Source organism: Lagenorhynchus albirostris, chromosome 12 (assembly GCF_949774975.1).
Source record: "Lagenorhynchus albirostris chromosome 12, mLagAlb1.1, whole genome shotgun sequence".
In the NCBI taxonomy this organism is placed as follows: Eukaryota; Metazoa; Chordata; class Mammalia; order Artiodactyla; family Delphinidae; genus Lagenorhynchus; species Lagenorhynchus albirostris.
The window spans coordinates 56,112,762-56,128,571 of NC_083106.1; the positions used below are offsets into that span (position 1 = coordinate 56,112,762).

At 41.4% G+C, this 15,810-nt stretch overlaps 1 protein-coding gene across 3 annotated transcripts in view; it reads right to left on the reverse strand.

Moving 5' to 3' along the window:
* The window catches only part of GRIK2 (glutamate ionotropic receptor kainate type subunit 2), a 638,585-nt gene extending 623,262 nt beyond the window's left edge, over positions 1-15,323 (reverse strand). For all 3 annotated transcript variants that reach the window (XM_060167216.1, XM_060167215.1, XM_060167217.1), the window contains exon 1: positions 15,073-15,323. In XM_060167216.1, coding sequence (XP_060023199.1) covers positions 15,073-15,187 — 115 coding nt within the window. In that variant the 5' untranslated portion in view covers positions 15,188-15,323. The remainder of the gene's footprint in view (positions 1-15,072) is intronic.
* Between the last annotated feature and the right edge of the window lie 487 nt (positions 15,324-15,810).

The window sequence follows — 15,810 nt, forward strand, 5'->3', positions numbered from 1 at the left end:
GTTCATGAATATTTGTATACAAATATATGTGTGTATATGTGAAATATATTAATGGCATCACTATGATTTGAGACAACAGGCCCAGTCCAGCTGAAGACTTCTGGAGTTAGAGCAGTGGAGAGAAGGAACATAAACAGCACAGCCATTCTAATATCTAATCTAATATCAAGAATGGGGGCTTCCCTGGTGGCGCAGTGGTTGAGAGTCCGCCTGCCGATGCAGGGGACACGGGTTCGTGCCCCGGTCCTGGAAGATCCCACATGCCGCAGAGCGGCTGGGCCTGTGAGCCATGGCCGCTGAGCCTGCGCGTCCGGAGCCTGTGCTCTGCAACGAGAGAGGCCACAACAGTGAGAGGCCAGAGTACCGCAAAAAAAAAAAAAAAAAAAAAAAAAAGGAATGTCTGAGTAAAGGCCTCAGTAGATCACAAGTCTCAGAGAAAGATGCAAACAGCAGGCTTTAGAAATCTTTCCATGCAGATGCGGCTAGATGCCTCTCTTCATGTTAGAATAATTATTTACATGTTACTACTGTGTGCACTTGTCACACTGTTTTGCAATTTTCTCTTACGTGGTTACCTATACCTGTAGATTATGAGATCCTTGATACAGAGACCAGTTCTTTTTACTTTCAAATTCTTAGTGTCCTAGAGCCCCATACAGTGTCTGGCATAAGGTAAGCAGTTAAACATTTGTTAAAATGAATGAACAAATAACACACTGGATTATTGGTTGCTTGTACAAACAGACTTAAATACTAAGGTATATATTACAAAGAAGCAACATATTAGAGGGTATATATTAAAGCACAAACTCTAGATATTAGAGAAAAATCATCTCCAAGTATATATACATTTTGATAAGTTATATCAAACTAAAAGTGAATTTCAATATGGTAGATTCTTCAATTCTCTCAAGGTATTGAAATAAAATACTGAAACAAGAGCCTACAGTATGGAACTGAAAAATATACATCTCACTGTCTATCAGAAAAAAAAAAACAGAATCATTAGGAACCTCTATATAATGTATTTTATAATAACCATATTTTGGGGAAATTTTCATATTTACTGAAATTTTAGTTATGGCTTCCTTTACAATTATTGTATTACGTCAATAATCAAAGAACTGGATCAGATACCAATGCTGAATAAATATTTGTTGAATTAACTGGAAATTTAAATCAAAAATGGAAGCAAAATTGAAAGAGTTGATAGGAGGCTTTTGGCATCCTCCCTACAACCACAATATAAAGCATTACTTTATTTTCTGGTAAACAAATTTAGTTTTATCTCCCTTTCTCGAAGAATAGCAACAAAAGAGATAGGGAGAGAGATTACTTATACTAAATACGGCTTTTGCTTATTAATACGTAGTGATCTTTTTATATTCGTTTAGTTCCCTTATAACATACGCAGTACAGGAGAAAAATAAAGAAATTTGAACATTAAAATTCTCTCCACAGTTCACTTAGAAAATATGCTACTTTGAAATCTTAGCTAAGAGTCTATCCTTGTTTATATTAAAAGTTGCTGAAGTAGTCTGGCCACCTGCTAGGCAATAAAAGATGTATAAAATTCAAAGAACTTTGAGCAATTCACTTCCATTACCACTGCCTTGTGGTTGTCAAGTTTAGTAAAGTCAGAGACTCCAACCTAAAGCCAATAAATGAGTATCCTTGAATAAATGTAAATGTATTAATAATATTATCTACTGTGTACATTTTTTCATATCCAACGCATATATATAAATTTATCCTAAACAAATGGGAAGGTTAAAGGCATAATAATTCTAACTTATAACTGGATGAATATACAGGATTAAAACCTACTATGAGTCTATCTCTGTTTTGTAAATAATTTCATTTATATCATTTTTTTAGATTCCACACGTAAGTAATAGCATATGATATTTACTTACAAAACAGAAATAGACACAGACATAGGAAACAAACTTATGGTTGCCCAAGAGGAATCAGGGGAGGAATAAATTGGAAGTTCAGGTTTAACAAATACACACTAATATATATAAAATAGATAAACAACAAGGACCTACTGTATAGCACAGGGAACAATATTCAATACCTTATAATAACCTATAATAGAAAATAACCTGAAAAAGAATAGATACATATACAAATGTATAACTGAATCACTTCGCTGTATACCTGAAACTAACACAACATTGTATATCAATTATACTTAAATAAAAAAAATTCAGATAACAATTAAAAAAAAACCTTACTGTGAAATTCATGCCATAAAAAAGGATTTTTCAAAAAAAAAAAAAAAAAAGGATTTTTCATAGTATGTCTTCCAGAGAACTGCACACCACCAGATACGATTTTTTGAAAGTACATATTTCCATGCTGTCAATCATTAAATCCCCTTTGAACTATTTTAATTAAAATAACTAACAATATTTAAACACATATTAGTAAACATAGTTGAGTCCCAATAAGAAAAATTCTGAGGAATAGTAAAGTTAACTCAATGAGCTTCTTCAATATTTATCTTAAAATTATCATTAGCATGTAATTATGATGATTTCAATACTTCAGAATCTCTAACCAGTCTATAATTGCGCCACTGTTAATGGTACCATCAATAAGGTGTCTCCTATACATAATTTTGTATAAAGTCTCCCAGATGGCAAGTTAAATTATAGGAATATACTTAATTAACTGGTATCTTACCTAATTGGCAATAAATATGGGAAACTCTTAGTTACCAATAATTTGGACAGATAAAGATATTATCAGTTTTAGTACTAAAGCAGCATATATAATTATTGACAATGTCCACCTGAAACAAATATACGAGCATTCTGGTTTCATTCCAAAAGTAGTGTCCAGATTTCAACTCTTGGCACCATGACCTAACAATGACTCAGATAGTATAGTCACAGCAGTGGGCTGGGGGAGGGGTGGACGCAGTTTAGTCCAAGGGGTTTCTAATGAACACCTAGGCTGGACTCTATTTTCAGCCCAGATTCTGGGCCATTTACATGTATTCATGGCAACTGAGTTGGGGTCTTCTTAACTAGAGCAGATGTCTGCTGGAATTTTTTTGGATAGATTTTGGGAAAACAACATTTTAAGATGATCTGTTAGGGGCGACTCTAGTAGGAGGTTGAGAAGGAAAGGTCCCACAACTATTCATCATCTTCGACATTATTTGTAAAACAACACCTGCTTAAGATTCCCTTGGGCGGTGGGGTTGGTTATATGAGTGTAAATATTCTAAATGCTTAGGTTGTAAAGGATCAGTCAGCCCATCAGTGGTACGCTGAGGGCCCAACACTGTGTGTGTTCTGAGACGGATGATAAAATATCCAAGCCACAACCCTTATCTACAAAATTTACTCATTGCTTTACACAGGCTAGTCATGATAATCAATTGTCAGTCCAGAAAGCTGATGCACCCGCCCAGAGGAATTATAATTTTAAGGTCAAAAACTCCTTAGGATTAACTAGCTCAGTGATTGATTTTCAACCTGCCTGAGAGTTTTGTTTTGTTTCTTTTAAGTGCATTTCTTAGGAGTTTTCTAAAAAAGTGAAGGCACTACAACTATGCAGTTGTGGAACTATGCAGTTGTGAAAAATGGAACATTTTAAACCACAGAATCTCCGGGTTTGGGAATCAGGAATTTAAATTATTTAAAGCTCTTTCCATTCTGATGTGAAACAAGGTTTGGGAACCATTGATCTGATCAAACTTGCTTGAATTTATTCTACAGAATCCCTATCTAAAACAGTTTTGGAGGAGACAAAACAATCTAGATTTTTAAAAGGATAGTTGATGTATGGAACAGGAAAAGGAAGAGAAATGCATCTTAGAGAACAAGCTGACGATGAGTCATTAAAACATCACCCCCAATCCCCAGGAAGGCTTCTTGAGGGATCAACCCAGAATCCTCAGGGAAAGATGACAGAATGGAATACTGCCCTGTCCTTCACCCACTGGAAGCAGGATCTCAACTGCAACTTCACATACTCCAACATCAGTTCTGCTATGATGCAGAACTGCTTCCAGAAACCCCAAACCAGACTTAAGACAGGGGAGTATTTTTCAACCTGCATTTAGGCCATTCATCCTTTGGATTATCATAAAAATTTGAGACTGCCTCTCCTTCATCCAACCCCTGAAAGTTAGAAATCAGTGCTCCAAACCTTATTATCCTCAACATCCAGGAAATTTTCCTAATAAACTTCATATCTGAAGTTTTTAAAACTTTTTAAAATTTTTCCAAATATAAAAATGTATTATAAGTTGAATACACTTTTCAAATGGTCTCCTGGATGCTCTAATGTGGCACCACTGGTGTGGAGTTGAGCGGGTTCCTCATCTCTCTCTACTCACCTCTATGCTGCTTCCCCCAACACTGGGTTAGAGCTTATAAAAAAAGAGCCAAAAGTAATTCAGAAGGGCCTTAAGCAAGAATGATGAGGTGAGTGCTGTATGGGTGACACCAGAGTCTGTCGAGACTTAAAGAGTAAGTCCCGGAAAGACTGCCTAGGACAGCTCCTTGATGAAGATGCCAACATCACCAGAGAAAAGTCCCCCTTTTCTATCCCAAACAACTGTAGTAAATCTGAGTGTTTGTGAAACTTTCCCGAATCAATACAGTCACTTGTGTACCTACAAAACTTGAATAATAGCTAAAAGTTCATAACAGGCAGATGGATGAAGAATGAAGTATATATAAAACCAAGCACAGCTTTTCAGAAAATGTTTTTAAACATAAATTAGAAAGACTATGCCGTTGTGAAAAAGTGAAAAATCTTAAACCACCAGACTTAGCATGATTTCTTTGCTTATTATTTTGGCTTTTAGTTGTGATATGTTTCTTACTTATATTGTGGATATTTGATAATGCCAATTAAATTCCTGATATACAGAGAAGGAAACTATGGACTTGCTCTTCTGTCAAACTACCAACTCAGAAGAAAGTTTGTTCTATTAGTCAATAATCCTTTTCAACATGTTCATAATCGCTTCAGGTGCAATCCAAGGAAGTCTATTCAAGAACAGTTTAGAAAAGACTATTGAAAATGTTTATGCACATTTTAAGAAGCTGAATGAAATATACACAAGTGATAACAAATTTGACCTTGCTCTACACATACACAGTAAATGAACAACTACACCTTCAATCCCCAAAGTCCTTTTCTACCAATAAGCCCAGAGTTCTATGCATTTTCCTATTAATTCCAACATTATCCTTGGAAGTTAGATAACAAGTAATGCCCATTATACAGAAATAGACATCAAGACCTAATGAGATTTAATTATTTTTCCTAATTTACAGCCACTAGATGACAAAGTCAAGAGTAAAATTCCTAGCTCATACGGGTCTGGGGTCCTGAGTTCATGCAGAATTAGAAAATATCACTACAATGAATTCATTCTACTAAAATTGTTTTTAATTTTAATTTAATTTTAAATTCTGATTTGAAATAATTTTATTATATATTATATAAAATGATACAATTATTATATATATACATACATACATGTGTGTGTATATATACATATATATATAGTTTCAGGTAATGGAACTCTCTTGGAATTAGACAAAAAACATTGAGAATGCCTTACAGGCAATATACTATTTCCCTCAAGGAAGCTAAGGGTACTTTTAAATAGTCTTCCAATGCATTCTCCTTTAGATAAACTGAAAACTTTTCCTTGCTTAATCATTTGATCTGGCCATGTGTTAAAAAGATATTCCTTTATTTCACTTAAGAATTTCACTTAAGAAGTATCGTGATTCCATATTACTTACTGGTAAAAAGAAATGAACCATGAAGTCATGGAGGAACACAGAGAAACCTTAAATACCTATTACTAAGCTAAAGAAGCCGACTTATAAAGTCTATACACTGTATGATTCCACCTATATAACATTCTGGAAAAGGCAAAACTGTGGAGAGAGTGGACGGATCTGTGGTTGTGGGGTTGTGGGGTGGCGGGGGTGGGGGGGTGGGGGGGGGAGATAAGGAGGGGGAGGTAGAGCACAAAGGATTTTCAGGACAGTGTAACTCCGTATGATACTCCATATGGTAGATACATGCCATCATCCATTAGCAAAACCCACGGAATGCACACCCAGAGTGGATCCCAGTGTAAACTATGGACTTTGAGCGATACTGATGTGTCAATGTAGGTTTACCAATTGTAACAAATATACCACTTGATAGTCAGGGAGGCTGCTGTCTGTTTAGGTGAAGGGGTATATGGGAAGTCTCTATACCTTCTGCTCAAATTTTGCTGTGAATCTAAAACTTCTCTAAAATAAAAAAGTGTTTTTAAAAATCTGAAAAAAAGAAGTATCCATGATTCCAGACCAAGAACTTTTTAAAGGTTTCAACGATCAAGGACAAGGGTGGGTCCTTTGCTTCCATTTCAATAACACAGAGAAAAGACTTGATCCACTTATTCACCATCAAATGTAAGCAGCAGACTGAGAAACCACTTGACTGCTTGCTGCAGCCCAAGTCAAGCCCATCCTTTCACTTTCAGTTGCTTTCTAGGGGGTGACAAACAGGAGAGGAAACCCTATAACCTAAATATTAAAGCTCTGAAAAAGCAAGGCCTTAACTATCCTCTGATAGGGCCGGTCCATTCCCTATCCCAAAGCTCACCTTCTTAACTTCTGCCTAAATTCCTTTTCTTGTTCTGAGTCTTCTGCCAATGATATATTTCCGTCTTCTTCCCTATCACACATTTTTTTTCTTTTTGCAAACCCACAATAATCTCCTTTAAACAACATTGTATATATTTTCTGCACCACTCAATTTGCACTTTAATATGTCTTTTCTCTTTAATTGGATTACAAACTCCTTGAGGTCAGAATCTGGGTCTTAGAACTGTATTTGCCTGGCACACAATATGTATTCAATTACTATTTGCTGAATAAATGGATGTGGTCAAAGTTCTGGACAAAGGGAGAAGAATGCTCTGGCAGGCATGGGAGAGGGGGATGGAAGGAGCTACAGACAAAGGCGACAAAGAAAAGGGATAACCTATGGAATAATGTTCTATGAAAGAAAAGGTGGAAGAAACAAAGGAGGCAAATGTCTAGGGGAAGCTACCAGAACCACTGACTCTTCCTAAAATTGATGCAAAGCACAGAGAATCAGAGGCTACCCTGGAAAAATAGCATAATTCACTGAAAAACATCACTCAACCAGCAGTCAGGATATTCATGTTTTGGTCTAAAATCTGACACTAACTAGCTGTGACCAGAAAAAGAGATTTAACTGCTCTTGGCAACTCATATCTAAACCTAGGATACTAGACTTGACCTCTAAAGGTCCCTTTGGCTCACATATTACATGATTCGATAGTTTTCCTTCATCTTGAAAGAGTTTTCATTTCATTTCTTCTGGGCAAGGAGGGGCATGAATGCACTAAAAGGTATAATAAACAATACAATATGGAGGCTTTCGTTGGTAGAAAGATGAGCAGGATTAAAAAGACAACATAAAATAAACTAAATGCCTATGATGATACTGAAGCAGAACACTTCTTTGATATTTGCGTGCTTATTTGATCATTTTAGCTGAGCAATATTCCCAATGTGATAGGTCAAGGACTCAGAGTGAGGCAGAGCTGGAGATAGAAGTGGGAATTAGAGGCAACACCTTTCAAACACTTGCTTTCCTTCAATGATGGAAAAGTACCTTGTTGATTTAAAAGGGTGTGAAAAGTATTTAAAGATCCTTTTGATTGGGAGGAGATATGTCAATGTAAGAATATCATTGACATCTGATTTCAAATCATCACATATGCTCAAAGACTTGGACTAATACAAGCAAAAAGATCAATTTACAACACATTGAAATGTCTGGCAGTAAAGCTAGAAAAGACTGTGTATCAAACAGCATTTGGCTTCCCTCTTTTTTCAACCTCCCCTTCACATCAGTGCTAATCACTCAGCACTCCCTCAGTACCTGGAATTCTCTTTTATATCTGAGCATCTCTATCACAGACAGAATCGACTGATCTAATAAACTTATCCTAACTTTACAGTCTAGGGACTATGTGCTCTCCCTTTCAGAATATACTTGTCTTAAAGCAAGGCCCCGGAAGAGGGCAAATGCTAAACCAAAAAGAAAGACTGATAGAATTACATGTATCCGTGGGAAAAACATCTGAAGGCCACAACGTCCCCAGACCCTTTCAGATCTTTACACATAGCTCTGCTGTCCAGTGACCTGTCTCTATTAAAAGAATGCTTAGTTTTTAATTAAGGAAATGAAGGATTCAAGTCAATCGATAGGAAAATGCTATATTTGAATGCTGTGGTAAATGAAGAAGAGCTTCAAAGCCCAAATATAAAAATAAAATGGAAAATAAAAAATTTTGCAGAAAGATCTTAAGGGTCTTCTCTAACCTCCCACTCAGTTTTACCATATTAGTTTTATCTGATAAGCTAATTGTCACTTTGAAAACATAACAGTATAAAACGTTTGGCCCTAATGGTGTGAGGCAAGAGACAAATAAGCCTACTTGTTCAGGGATCAATGAGGAGTGGGGACGTGGGGTGGGCAGGAGGGTGAAAACTGGTGACTCTGAGGCTCCCTCCTGACCAGCTGAGTGCTTTCGGTTTGGTCAACTTGGAATTTTTTTAAACAATTTTTTAAATTATGTACAATCAAAACTGGAGAGATTTTTTATATAAAAACTTCGGTGTGGGTGTTTTTTTAGAATAATCAAAGGAACAGACAACTTTGAGAGGACAATTTCACAAGGCAAGAAGCAGTTGGAAGGAACAATCCCATAAGAGACTGAGGCTTGACTTTCACCATGTGAAAATGAGAACATTAAATGTGTTCTCAATGTGAAGCAAAGAATTGCCCTTTTTCCAGGGGCAGAAGGAACCTGAATGCACTAAAGTATGGTAACCTGAATGGATAAGTTTCATTAAGGAAAAACAAGGGCGGGATTAAAAAGACAGCATAGATCCTAAGTCAGATACCTATGACTCTACTGAAACTGTAGAAGAACATTTTTTGAAATTATTTCTGAGGTTTCTCTAGTACAGATAAGCATTGCTTATAAGAAAAAATTGCCAAAAACAAAACTTTTAAAGAAAAGTCAAATTTGTTCTTTTCAGTTACTGAAAAGAAAGGATTTGTCATCAACACTTACCCTCAATACCCTGGATCCTCTCAAAGAATTTTACACGTCTTTTGTTTTTGAAATAAGAAAGGTATATAACTCCATTTATGAAGTGAGCTCTTAAAAATATTTCCTTATTTAAACTTGGTCCTCAACCTAAGTTCACAGTATATGGTGAAGGTCTAAAGAAAGCTTATTTAACCTACATTGATAATGCATTAATGAGTCTTTTAAAGCGATAATTTTAATTGCCCAATCTTCAACCATAAAGACTATATAGTGCTAATCTGCCTTGCCCTTTCGATTAAACTTGTTAAGGGCATTCTATTTAGTCAGCACAGGGAATGGGCCATTAAAATTCTTGATCGGTAAGAGTTGTGTTCAGTGCTCTGTTGTTTTAAATTCCATTAAATCCAAATTGTCTTTATCGCCGCATGACCACCGTGACTTCAATCAGGCAATTTAATTATCTTACAAAATTGTCAGCAGAAGCAGCAAAGAAAAACAGGAAGCCCTATGACGCTATCAGATTGAAATCTCCCTCTTCAGTGTTTAATCTAGACCAATCAATAATGATGATGTGCACCTACTTCCTTCTCTTTCAGGGGATTCTGACCTTACCTTTCATGCTAAGATTTAGGGTTTAAGATTCATTTTAAGCACTTCTAGTACCTTGATAACTGGATTACAAATTGAAAGTCCACAGAAGACAAAGCTTCACCACCCAAATGCAAAACAATCAACAATTCCATTTCAATACTTTAGACCATCCTACCGAGGAAAACTTCAGATCTCCTGCAAACCCCAGGTATTATGGATGCAGTAGATTAAAGCCTTAAGGCTATTACAGTTGAAAGACAGAGAACTACTTTCTACTCTGATGTGTAAAAGTGGACATCAACAATTTCCAGGGAATCAATGGAATTGGAGCTACAATAACACAGTAAAATCCTAAGAACAGAAAGAGAAAATAAATCCCTCTCACTTGAATTTCTACCACAAAAGAGCAAGACATTTATCAGAAATTTTGATAATTAAAAGAAAATCAAAGATTATGTCATCATTATCATAGGCAACCCTTTATTTAATGGTCAATAGACTTGAAAAGGCTCTGATAACCAATGATACATCCTGTGTTTGGTTTATGTTATGCTCCTCCTTTGTGTGGGAGCAATTCACATTAACTTTCCTGTGCTGAGTAAATGTTGAAACAGTGTCATTTGAGAATTCAGAACTGAACACACTGCAGTGATCACTTGAATTAAGCTAAAAAGCAAAAGGTGTCTATCTGAAGAAATGTCTACTGACATATAAACCCTTGTTCACTTCTTAAAGACAACCTCACACAGCCAGAAAACATGTTGAGTCCCATGTGTCTTGGTGGAGAAGAGGTGCTATTTCTAGAGGACAAAAAGATCATTTTTAAGTCATTTTCTGAAACGAGTGTGCCTCCGTTGATGGATCACATCAGAGTTATTCTTTGAAGCTTTAAGAATAAGTGAGAACTTACGTGAAAAAAACAGATCAGATTCTTTTTCTTTTCTTCTTTTCTTTTCTTTTTTTTTTTTTTCCAGCGTGGCCGTTGTTTTGGTGATTCTTGGAAAGATTTCCCTCCCCTGCTTTTGCAGAGCTCAGCTGAGCAGGTGTTCGGGCTTTATCTGTTTCAGACAGTAGCCTCTATTACTCCCCCATCCCCACCTCCCAAGAGCCACTTTTCCAGCTTCCAGCTGTAAAGCCGCTCCCCCCCTCCCGCCCACCTCACCTAAAGAAGAAAAATCTCTTCCAAAGATCTTGTAGAGAGTGGCAGCTTCTAAGCCCAGCCAATTCATTCACACTCCTCGATATTGTAGCACATCTGCTACTAATGATTCTATCTGGGAGCACATGGGATAGCCAACAAATAGGGGGATTTCCATAGGAACACTTTCCATTCCCTCTCACTCTGTGGGTTTTATAATCTGGGCTGGCCCTGAGCTGGTGGCCTTCACCTTTGGCATGTGCGCAGGGAGGTGGCTAAGCGCTGTGCCATGGAGCCAGCGCACAGTGCCAAGGAGGTCCGAGCGCGTCTGGGGGTAGACCTCGCCTGGGAAGCCTTTTAAAAAAGCCGTCCTACTGTAACGCCGAAGAGAAAAGCTAGGTCGAAACATCTGAAGGGAATGAGTGGCCTACCACAATCTCAGCTCCTCTGAAAGGACTGTCTTGGAGAAGCTGCCCACGAGTTTGGGAGAAAGTTTGGGTTCCTGTCTTCGCTCTTGGCATTCTAACTGCCATTTCAGATAAGGAATTTGGAAAACCCGATCTCGAAGATCGTAAACAAGTGGTGGCTTGGGAAGCGATTCCTTAAAGAAGATGCCAAAGCCGCCCAACCCCCAAACTCCGCGTGGAGCCCCGCCCGGAGCTGGCTTCTACCCCTTCCCACGCTTTCCCAGGAGCAGAGGTCGAGCGAGAAGAGAAGGGTGGCTAAAGTAACAAAAGAAACGTTCAAGTACCTCGGAGCCACTGTGGTGCTGGGAGACCTTGGAATTGGGGCTTGCGCCTTCGCCCGTCCAGCCGCTAGCAGGGCCGGGCCGCAGCTGCGGGGAAACAAAGGTGCCTCATTTACATTGCTCGGCGCCGCGGGCTGCCGGGCGGGAGCGCACCCGAGAAGCCCCGCGGGGGGCGTCGCAGGCTCCGTGCCTGAAAACGACGACCCCAGGACTTCTGACCTGACCTGCAGCGGGGAAACTGACCCTCTAAGTGTCCAAGATCCACCGTGTCCCCCGACAACGCGCCCGCTGGGTGGTCGCCCTGGAGAAGCCAGTCTGGGCCAAGCCAAGATCAAAGGCGGGGAAACTGACACGACCCACCCACGGCGCGGCGCCGCCCGCCTGCGGGCGAGGAGCTGACCCTTGGCTGACCCTCAGGTCGCTCCCCCATCTCCCCAGGCTGCCTGGAAGCTTCGGGAAAGCTCCCTGGGCTCGGCGCTCGGGGGACTTTCTCTAGAAGGTGTTTACAAAGCGGCTTCGGAGTAGCAGGCCCTAGTGGGCAGCCCCGAGGCCAGGCAGGATGGGAGGGGGCGCCAGGACACAGGCGCTCGCGGAAGCGACTGCAGGAAGTTTTCCTGGGGACCAGAGAGGAGTCATTGTGCCAGAGTGTTAGACTTGCTTCGCTAGAGTGCATTTGTCCGCGCGCGCGTGTGTGTGTGTGAGAGAGAGAGAGAGACAGAGAGAGACAGAGAGAGAGAGAGAGAGAGAGAGAGTGAGCACTCGGAAGATGGGCGGGGGTGGCGAGGGACTCGGCAAGTGTCAGCACCCTAGGCTGCTCCCCGATCCACACTCGTTGGTAGGAGGACGCAGGCTCAAGCCACAGCACTAGCGGGAGCAGGGGGAAGGCCAGCAGAGAGCCCGTAAAGGTGGTTTGCCACCACCTACGGGAAGAGGGCTCGGGGATGGGGCGGCCGCCGCGCGGGGCCCCGCGGTTGCCATAGCGCCGCCGCAGAGGCGCCCGGCGGCTGGCACAGGCCAGCCACACCGGGGTCGGTGGGGAAGGGGCTGGATGCCACCTCCTCAGTAGAGGCGGCGGGTCTCACCCGCACCCCAGGGGCAGCTGCTTCACCAGCGGTTCCAACCCCTTCCCGTCCAAGGCACTGGGCCTGGGATGAGGCTCTGGTTCGCCTTTTCAGCTGAAGTTGAAAATAACCTTTCTCAAGAGTGGCTCATATGGGCGCAACCAATCTCCACCCCACTCAAAACATGTTTTTCCCAGAAGAAAATAAAACTCCTGCCATTGCATCAAAACATCCCCAACAGGTAAATGTTCCAAAGATTATCATGTATACAGTCCTTCACCACAGCTCAGGTCAGAAATCAGAGAAAATGGATCTCCACGTGGAATATGTTCGAAGTTAATGGAGAAAATAACAAGTTATCTAGAAACTGGGCTGTTGGTTTAAGGTAGCAAGGCACAGGTGGGAAGGTGTCTGCCTACTCCCCCATTTCTTACAGACATTCTTAGTAAGCACTGGTCTAGGAAAATTTATTCTTGTGTGTGTGTCAGCTCTTTTGGAAAGCTGCTACACACTGCTACAGTCGCCAAGATTTTTAATATGAAGATATGAAATGATCAGCGAATGTAACAATCTAATGATTCAGCACATATTATGCTGCAAGACCAGAGCAGCAATAATTAAATCTTTAGAGTACTGGTGGCAGTCTTCCGGCTCCCAGACTTCTTTTTTTTCCCCACCCAGTCCTCAAACGCATTAAGACGCACTCATTCACAAACACACTTCAGAAGACACCTCAGTATTCCAAATAAGTAGGTTGTACTACTCAAAATATTGGGCAAAACTACCAAACTGGAGCACTTACCATGCTTGAAGCAGAACAGCTGAACACACACACACATTTCCAGCAATACAGGGACCTGTTTAATCTCATCCAAAGAAACAAGCATTCCTGTGGATGCTTGTTGCTAAGAGCAACGTGCTTAAGTACCATCTAAAGGCATGAAGAAAGCAGGAAAACTACTACAGCAGGAATCCAGTTATAACTCATTGTCTTTTCTTGTCATTACCAGTCTTCTGGACTCCAGGTGTGTCTATGTGTTGGTGGGGGAGGGAAGGTAGGGTTCCCTTTTTCAGTATGTGAAAGAATTCCTACCCTGGTTCCACAAAGCCTGAGATAGATGATGAATTTTATCATTATAGAAAAAGCATATTGGAAAAAGGCAAGAGAGAAGATGTTGCTGACATAATAGGAAGTACAGGCAATCACTCTTCGATTTAAATTTGACTGAGTGACTTAATGTATCTGCTTTTATCTCAAAGACATATACTCAGGATTATACGGTTTCCTGCACTCTTTGGTCTAAATCCACTCGAACTGTCAAAGGAGGCACCCACAGTGGGAGCGTTTACCCTGCTGGCTTTCTCCTCTCTGGCTCTTATCTACTTAAGGGAACTTTCCCTGACTAGTTCTACTGAAACTCCATTGGCCATCGAAAGCGGCTGAGCGTTGCCCACGCTTCATTTCCTCCAAGCAAATCTTCTGACCAGCGTTTCCACCTGAGTCTCATGTTTAGATTCCTTCGAGCCCCAAGGAAACCTGATTCCTTAGGAAAGCAATGGGTTCCCCTCATATAGAACGGCCACCTCGGCTTTTTTTAATCATGCTACAAGTGAAATAAAGATGCAGACTTAGACTCCCATACACAGACTCCCTCCGCCCCAGTCACCACTGGCCATGATGTATTATTAGTCCAGGACGCTCAGTGAGAAACCTGTGAGAGGAGGACTCACAAGTTTAAAACAAACAAAAACTCTCCCTCACGATGCTATTTCTCTCAAACAGCAGCCTCCCCTTGTTAAGTAGAGCCTTCAGCCTTACAACATCTTTAAAAGCTCCGCGTACCCATAAAGGCACCAGGGATGGAAAAACCGGTAGAATGAACCGAAAAGGCTCTCTGATGACAAATCAAAACGGTTAGCGCCTTTCACTTGCGGACCTGCCCAGGTCCCAGGCGGAAGCGGACAGACGCCAACTTGCCAAAGAGTTACCAGATATTAACTCATTGGCCGGGCCATCTGAGAGGCGTGTAGCCCCAGCGCGCACGTTCTTGGGGAAGGAGCAGCGGGCCAAGCCGGGAGGCTCCCGGGGAGACAGGAGGGAGCAGAGGCGGTGGCCGTACCCCCAGCGTCATTACCGTCTCTGAGACTGGCTACCATGGGGACGCAACGCAGCCACCACTACCACACACTGACACTCACTTCATCCTCCCGCGGCTAATTTTTTTTTTTTTCAGTAAAGGGGTGGGGTGGGGAGAAAAGAAATGAAAAGCACAGTGGGTCCTTTCAAACCCTGGGGTCGAAATGCACGGAACCCACCCGCCTAGAGGAGCGAACACGCCTGTTTACATCCGGCTGCCTCTGAGCCAGATACCAGGCGGTGGAGAGGGATGGGGAATCTTACCAAATCTTAATACATGCGTGGTTCCTTGAGAATATCCAATCCACAGTAAGCACAGCAGGAGTTTAATGGTGCGCCTGAAGACTGGATTACTTAGAATCGGGGAAATAATCTTCATGGTGTTTCTGTGTCCACACGCGCGGCACCCACTTCCCCGATCTAGCGTTAGGCTCCCGGTTCGGGTAGGAATGAGGATGCGTCGAGTGGTGGCCGCAGACACGATCACGGCATGGTCACAGACAGAGAAAGGAGTCTCCGCTTCCCAAACCCATTAGCAATCACTGCATGTTCTTCACTCACTGCGCCAAGGAGCAACCTTCCACTGCAAGGGATGGTGGGACATCCATGTTAGTCGGGAAGCATCCGGGAGAAATCCAGCACGCACACCCACAATGTCCGGCCGCGCGAGCCTGGGAAAGCAAAGGAGGAGGAAAATCAATAGGAAGCCCAGCCTTGGAAACCGCCGAGGCGTCGGTAGCGAGCCACAGTCCCAGCACAAAAGGCGCTTTGCTCGCAAAGGTTTTGCCAGGCCCTATTCTACTGCACTGCTGCACAGCTTCTGACGTGAAGCCAAGATTAAGTGAGAAAAATTGAGATAGCTGCTTGCCTCTTAAGGCTTCCTGCCAGCGAGCTTCCCAACATCTATTATGCAACCGATCTGGTCGCCCACCTTGAGCTGCAAGGAAGAAGTCGGATTTATCTGCGTGGAAAAAAAGTGCATTTATTTCCAGTAAGAGTCTT